The following is an 8,250-nucleotide window of genomic DNA, read 5'->3' as shown; positions in this document are numbered from 1 at the left end:
TTTTCATGCATATTAGAAATGTCACCAGCACACCAATCCTTTTAAGATAGCAAAAGCTTCATTTATTGAAGTTTTTTGTCATATGACCAAACAAGCGCTTTCGGGACCGCGCAGGGTCTCTACATCAGGCTTTAGCATCTGTCAATGCTAAAGCCTGATGAAGGTGACATTTCTACAATTTTGCTGACATTTGCGGCGCCATCCGCGGTCACTGCGAGCACCCCCCACTACAAGGGACATATCGGTAAGGAGTGCGACAAGGATAGTACTTATTTTCGTGCATATTAGCACACTTTTTCACATAACACTTTTTACACACTCTTTTTTTTTTAGCGGTCAGATTGAAACACATTGCTGTCAATGGAACGTGCACAGAAATGTGCAAAACGATTGTCGTCCATTGAAGTTTCTGGGGCCGAGCGCGCTGCAATCTGCCAAAAAAAAGCTCACGTACTTTTTCCAGCGTTCGCTTGTCGCACTTAGCTTTGAACGTCAAAATGCCTAGGTGTGAATGGAGACCAAGAACGCACGCATGCCAGAAGGACACAATTTCGGTCAGGCCAGTCAAGCTGACTGAAGATCCCGGAGCCTGGAAGAAGGTGACGGTGTAGGTGAGGGAGCGATGGAAGGTGAGTTTTTTGTGAACAGGCAGGTAAGTTTGTTTTATTGCAGAAGAGACATCGCATGACAGCGAAGAGCGCGCATGCATGTGATTTTCTTTCAGTTAAATTCCCTTTTAACACGCGCATCGACACGTGCAAGTGTAAAGGGTCCCAAAAAGTCCCAAAAAGTTTTCTTGGAGTAAAGAAAAAAGTGATTTACAACAAATATTATTTATTTATTTTTATATGTCCGAAGCATCCCTCTTCAAGTGACATCCAGTTTTTTCGGAGAACAGCTGTGTAGGATTCCGGATTGCTGGATGTCATTAGAGATGCATTTTGTGCAGTGAACATTGTACCCTCCCTGTCTGGGCATGGCTCTGCGTTTCCCACTCCCCCCCAGCCCTGGCTGTTCTAACCTCCAACAGCAGCCTTCAGTCACTCAGGCAAAAGTACTGTAGAAAGAACTAATAGAAGAAGCCTGTTCGTGGAGTCCCCCCTCTCTTCCCCCTGTGCACTATGCTGGATTGCCTAGAACTCCATGGGCGATTGCTAAGGACTTGTCTCCCTGTGCTGAGTGCCAACGCACACTCAAGGGCCAGTCCTGAGGATTATCAAGTCTAAAGCCAACTGCAAAGAGGATATTATTACTATTTTTTTTTATTTTTTGGGGAAAATTATTTTTGTGTGTGCAGTGCAAAGAAGAAGGGAGCCCAGCACAGACTGCTGCTCATGACAAACATGCATTTTGCCTTATGGCTGATGGGATTACTGACAATACTGCAAGACCTCTTGAATGTAACACCGGCACCAGGACCCAAACTGCACCCAAAGCAAGGTAACGGTTTGTATTATGTGCTTTTGTAGACCCTCTTGGGGACAGGGGGCAAGGGGGGCAGAAGGGTTTTTATCAATGACAGAGCTAGGGTCAACTTTTTGCTTTATTTTTTAAAAAAAGACTGTTACATTTTGAAATGTCAAATGACCCCCCTCCCTAATATTTTAACATAAATCAGTTTAGAAGAGTCAATTTTTTTCTTTATTTATAAAATATAAACTGTTACATTTTTGAGTAGCAGATGACCCCCCCCCCCCCCCCCCGATATTTTAACATAAATCAGTGTGCAAGGGTCAACTTTTTTCTTTATTTACAAAATAAAAACTGCACACTAGTAGGTATCAGCTGATCTTCCTGATATTGTGACGTAGAGCAGTTTGGAAGAGTCAACTTTTTTAGGTTTAGATACTGCAATGAATGGGTGAACTTTTTGTAACTTTTAAGCAAAGTTTACTCTAAGCAGAATATATACTGTCCACATATACAACATACATAAATAGGACTTGGTTGCATATGCTTAGTATTATATAAACATAGGATGCATTGATTTATATAGCACCAACATATCCAACATATTCCACAGCACTGTACAAATCCAAATATACATGGGCTGTTACAAGGACATATAAGTGGAGTACTAGGGATGAAATGAATGGGCCGTTTACCAAAAGGAGCTTGCAATCTAAAAGGGACAGAACAAGAGGCTTTTGCAAGAACGTAACAAGCATGTGGAATGCTAGGGCTGCAATGCCCAAAAGAGCTTGCGATCTAAAAGTTAAAGGGACAGAACAAGAGGTTATTGCAGGAACATATCATATATGTAGAATGCTAGGGATGAAATGAATGGGCAGTTTTCCCAAAGGAGCTCACATTCTAAAAGTTAAAGGGACAGAACAAGAGGTTATTGCAGGAACATATCATATATGTGGAATGCTAGGGATGAAATGAATGGGCTGTTAGCCCAAAGGAGCTCACAATCTGAAAGTTAAAGGGACAGAGCAAGAGGCTTTTGCAATATTATAACAAACATGTGCAGTACTAGGACTGCAATGTTCAAAAGAGCTTACAATCTAAAAGTTAAGGGACAGAACAAGAGGCTATTGAAAGAACATAACAAACATGTGGAATACTAGGGCTACAGTGCCCAAAGGAGCTTACAATCTAAAAGTTAAAGAGAAAGAACAAGAGACTATTGCAGGTACATAATAAATATGTGGATTACTAGGGGTAAAATGCCCAAAGGAGCTTACAATCTTAAAGTTAAAGGGACAGAACCAAAGGCTATGACAAGTACATAACATATATCTGGAATACTACGGTAGTGATGTCATGCACAAAGGAGCTTACAATCTATAAGTTAAAGGGACAGACCTGGAAAGGCAGAACTGGAAAAAGACACATACATACATATGTACACTAAGCAGTAAAATCTGGTGGGAATGTACAGGGAGGTAGTTCATGGAGAGCAGGCAGTGTATTCCTCGCTGTGAGCTGTGCGTTACAATAACTTTGCCCGTCTGTATGTGCGTTACTGTTGCAGCTAAGCTCTTGGAGAGGCTGGGTGAATACGAAGTAGTAACCCCAACGCGAGTGAATGAATTGGGCGAAGTCCTCCCCGACTCCATGCACTTCAAAAGGAAAAAACGGAGCCTCGTCCCCCAGGACGACCCCTGGACGAATGCCACCACTCATTACAGACTGTCAGCCTTTGGGCAGAAGTTCTTCCTCAACCTGAGTGCCAACTCTGGATTTATTGCACCCGTGTTAACCGTCAGCCTGTACGGGCGACCCCAGGGCAACGGGACCGATTACTACAATCAGGACACTGACTTTGGGCATTGCTTCTACACTGGACATGTCAACAGCAAGACAGAACACATTGCAGTCATTAGCCTCTGCTCGGGAATGGTGAGTGCTGAGGATTTCCATGGCTGTCATTATAGTAAATGATCACTGGGTGCATTGGTAGGGTGATCCCTCATTGGCTCGCTAGGGCTCTCCAGCTGTTGCGGGACTTGTAGTTCTACAGCAGCTAGAGAGCCAGATGCTAATGAGAGATGCCTACAACTTGTAATGTACCTTATAGTGGTTGTGATATGATGTTGTGCTGTTGATCTTTGCTACATACAGCTTAATGTTATAGTAAATGATCATTGGGTGCCCTAGGTATTGTGATCCTTCATCAGCTTGCTAGGACTGCTTAGCTGTTGTGGGACTCAAAGTACCTACAACTTGTAATGTAACTTTTAGGGGTTTTGATAGGAGGCTGAGCTGCTGATCCCAGCTAAAAGTTTTGAGTATATGATTAAGAAGCATCCCTTACAACCCTGGCTGTGTGTACCCATGGTGTTCAGTAGGGACAGGTCCCTTGCTGGTGTCACCGGGGCCGTGCACATTCACACACTGCTGCCCAGAGACACTGGTGTCCTCAATAGAGAGCAGTGACGTCATGCTGACACTGGGACAGGAAGGGAAGCCAGAAAGCTGGACGCTGGAGGAGGGAGACCGAGATTCTGATACATCAAATAGTAAGCTAGGAGCTTCCTGACTTCCAGTGACATGCTGGTGGAGTCAGGATGTCCCCTGAATAACAGCTTGCATGCAGGGTTCTTCAGACTCATAGGGAACATCTAACACTTTGCAATAAACATTTACTTTGTAAATGTTCCAGGATTGCACATTGAACGTAGCATGCTTGCCAAGCAAGAAACCCTGTGCTAGGAGAAATATAGAGGCTGTCTTGCTGAAAATGCTGGTTGCCTGGCTATTATGCTTATCCTCTGGCTTGGCGTCACCATGTCCATTAAGTTGGCTTTTTCTGCACACCAGCGCACATGTATGTTACATCTATAATTGTTTTCTATGTGCCCTGTTCACATCATACATGTGCAGCGGTGTGCAGAAAAATGCACCTCAATGGGCACCGTGTGAACAAGCCTTACTGAATTACTGACCAGGAACAAGTATGTATGCAACGTAGAACTCCATATCTCTATATTTGTACTGAGTCAGTGACTCATGAATCGTTGAGACAGTGAATCCAGCATGACAGCCATGCAACAGTCATTTTCAGAAGGAAGGGGTCAGCAGAGGCAAAATGGAAACCTGCACTGAGATAAATAGGCTGCCACTGCTGACTTCTCCATGTGGAGTTGCTGGTTGCTTGACTGTCATGCTGGATCCACTGAGTTCATTCATTCCTGAGTCACTGATCTGGGACAAATTTACAGCTATGGAGTTCTACACTACATACATACATACATACATACATACATACATACATACATACATAAATACATACGTGTTCCAGTGCAGTAACTTAGCCTCTGACCTGGAACAAATATGCAGAACAGGAGTATTGACTCCACTTGGCGCATGCTTGTTCCAGGTCAGTGATTAAGAATTTAGTGAAGCCCTTGGATCAGCATGGCAGTCAGTCAACTAGTATTTTCACAAGGAGAGGTCAGCAATGGCAGCCCCCGTTCACCCCAGGGCAGTTTAAAAGAGCGGTTTTGGGCGTTTTTAATTGCGCTTTAGTGCTGAAACGCAATAAAAAATGTCCAAAACCGCGCTGAAATCTATATGGGAACCGCGCTGATCAGTGCGGAAATAAAAGGGTCAGTGAGCATTTCTGGCGGCAGGCGGTTTGGATCGCATGAACGGTCCCCATAGCAATGTATGGGATCGTTCAGCGCTGCCAAATCCACGTGGCCAAACCGCCCTGGTGTAAACGGATTTTGGAAGGAGCAGCAGAGAAGGATGAAACCCCTGTCAGGTTTTTCTCTGTGTCCCACTGAGAAGATTTCCCTTGACTTCCTGTACTACAGACACAACAGGAAGTGAGGTGAGATGTCCCTTTGGGAAGATCTCTCTTCCATTTCTGTTATGGTGACAACACAAATTTTAGTGGTCACCTAGACAAATCGAGAGAGTGAATCCTTCCAAACGGCAGCACAGACAGCAATAAAAACTTGACATGGACTTTAACCCCCCACCAATCTATCCGAAACCAAACAAAAAAACCTCCTGGCCTTAGATACACTGTAAGGAGTGCCATTGAATTATGTGACTTTAATAAAACTTTGCTGTGTAGCCTTTTACTCTACAATTGCTCTCATGGAGGATGAAAAGAGGCATCAGGTTCCATTATGGGATTATCAGACTAAAAAGTCAGCTGCGTTTTGAAAATATCACTGTATCACCTTCACTTTAAAGCTGATCTCCAGGAATTATGTTTTTTAAACTGACATTGGTTCAGCTTGGTTACATCTAAATTTCCATCTCTCACATCCGGGGGGTGGCCAGGGATGCAGAAACTCACTGCAGTAACCTGTGCTACATACAGTCAGTGCTGGTGTCTTTTGGGTGCTCGCTGGGCACCTCCGCCATTCAGAGAGCATGAATACAAGATATTCTCTGATTGCATGAGGCAGAGATTTTGACGTCCTCCATCCCTCCTCTCTGCTTAGTCCAATCAGAGAACATCTTGTATTCACTGAAAAAAAGACACTCTCTAGCGGCAATGCTGTGCGAGTGACTCTTTGCGTTTAGTATACAGAAGGCGATTAGAACCTGGAAAAGACCAGCACTGACTATATGTAGCACAGGCTACTACTGTGAATTTCTGCATCCCCAGCCGCCCCCCAGAGGTGGGAGATGAAGAAATAGATGTACACAAGCTGGACCAATCTAAGTTAAAAAAAAAAGATACTTCCTGGAGTTCAGAATTAAAGTGAAGGTGGTGCAGTGATATTTTCAAAACGCAGCTGACTTTTCAGTCTAATAATCCCAAAACGGAAAGTGATCCCTATTTTCATCCTCCATGACAGCAATCGTAGAGTAAAAGGCTACACAGCAAAGTTGTATTAAAGTCAAATACTTCAATGGCACTCCTTAAAGTGAATGTAAAACTAAAAGGTGTTTTGTTTGGTTTTGTATAGAGTGGCGAGGGGTTAAAGTCCATGTCAGGTTTTTTTTTTTGCTGTCTGTGTTTCGAAGGAATCACCGTCTCGTTTTGTCTAGGTGATGACTACATTTTGTGTTGTAGCACAGGCTACCACAGTGAATTTCTGCATCCCCAGCCACCCTGCGGATGTGAGCTATGAAGAATTAGATGTCACCCAACCAATATATGTCTTAAAAACTCCAGTTGTAGTCCAGTCCAGTCATCACCTAAAGCTGGAGTTCAGCTTTAGGTGACGCAATTCTATACACGATTCATACTTGCATTTCCAGGCACAGCCTCGGGTTTGGAGCACTTGTCCCTGAATCCCTGCACTGAGCCCATCATTTCACACCATCAATAATAATAGTAACGATTATTAATTGGGCTCGTTATCAAACATCAATACATTTCCACCATGGCTATTCTTTTTTACAATGGCTTGCCACAATGTTTCAGCAGTGCGCAAATGCCTCTTGTCCTATAAAAAGGGACTAAAGCAGCTTTTACACACTCATCATGCCTAAGTTTTAAATGTTATTTGCTGTCTAAAGCTGCCCATACACCTTACAATTATCGGCCGATTTTCGTATGCGATCGCGTTTCCGTCCAATATTCGTAAGGTTGATGGGCAGTGCACAACCGCAAATACTGTACAATCGATCGACTTTTGACTTTCCAGCAGGTTAGAAAACTTTCTAACGTCAAAATCCGTACGATTAACACTGGTCATGCGCAATCGAAAATACGTGCGGACGATTACTGCAATTCGTCCGGAGTTTTTTTTTTTTAACTACCGCTGATTGAACCTTGCGATAATCGGGGCAGGATGGGGCCGCCGTACAAAAATCGTACGACGGTTCGACCATCGGAAGAAAAGTTTTGTCCGATGATCGCGAGGTGTATGAGCAGCTTAAGAGGTTGTGCAGCAGCTGCCGCTTGTAAAGTAGAACAGATCCTAGCTGGACGTGGATGTTTTTTTTTGTTAAGGTCATGAAAAGCCTATTAGGCAATCGGTGGCTTATGCTGCGTAGCAATTCTTACCAGTAGCTCCGGAGACCCTTTGTATGCCATTCCTTCAATAACGATCCCGCTTTGGTTAAGTCAGGACAGAAGTCTCCTACAGAAGCGGAGTACAAGGGGAAAGAATCAATAGGTGTCCAATGTAGAGAAATCCGGCTTTGCGGAATGCGCTTCCCCAGACCGATTGTGCCCGGGGTTTGTTTTTCTCGAGTTGTTTAGTAGGCGGAGTCTGGACGATCACTGGCGTTTTCATTTAAAGGGACCCTGAGAATATTTATGAATGAGGAGCGAGAAAAAAAAGGAAAATGGAATTGTTATAATACGGAGGATGTGCAACAGATTTGTTTGATGATCGATAATCTTCTAGTAATGCAGTCGGATCGTCTTTGATCTGGATTGAACAAATAAGTTGTTGCGTTGACAGTGCCACCTTAAAACTTATAGCTGGGTCTCTTAGTGATTTCCGTTATAACAAAGTTAGCAGCGTATAGGGCAGGGGTAGGCAACCTCGGCACCCCAGCTGTTGTGGAACTACAAGTCTCATGAGGCATTGCAAGACTCTGACAGCCACAGGCATGACTCCCAGAGGCAGAAGTAGGGTGGGATTTGTAGTTTCACCACAGCTGGAGGGCTGAGGTTGTCTACTTCTGGTATAGAGCATTGCAGGGAATTTATCAAAACTGAGCAGGCAGAATCTGGAGCAGTTGCCCATGGCAACCAATCAGCTTCTCTCTTTTATTTTCAAAGCTAAACTGAACAAGCTGAAGAGAGAAGCTGAATGGTTGCCATGGGCAACTGTTCCAGAATTTCAGTTTTGATCAATTCCGTCCATTGTGTAGGAACCA

The 8,250-nt window shown here is 43.8% G+C and overlaps 1 protein-coding gene across 1 annotated transcript in view; it reads left to right on the top strand.

The window, feature by feature from the left end:
- Positions 1-1,250: 1,250 nt before the first annotated feature.
- The window catches only part of ADAMTS9 (ADAM metallopeptidase with thrombospondin type 1 motif 9), a 202,755-nt gene continuing 195,755 nt past the window's right edge, over positions 1,251-8,250 (top strand). Inside the window, exons 1-2 of the mRNA XM_018554557.1 lie at positions 1,251-1,440; positions 2,981-3,348. Of these exons, the coding sequence (XP_018410059.1) occupies positions 1,335-1,440; positions 2,981-3,348 (474 nt within the window). The 5' untranslated portion in view covers positions 1,251-1,334. The remainder of the gene's footprint in view (positions 1,441-2,980; positions 3,349-8,250) is intronic.

This window comes from Nanorana parkeri, unplaced genomic scaffold, assembly GCF_000935625.1.
Source record: "Nanorana parkeri isolate BGI_ZX_2015 unplaced genomic scaffold, ASM93562v1 scaffold9, whole genome shotgun sequence".
Classification (NCBI taxonomy): Eukaryota; Metazoa; Chordata; class Amphibia; order Anura; family Dicroglossidae; genus Nanorana; species Nanorana parkeri.
Note: the sequence above shows the minus strand (reverse complement) of the source record. Positions and strands in the feature narration are given on the sequence as shown.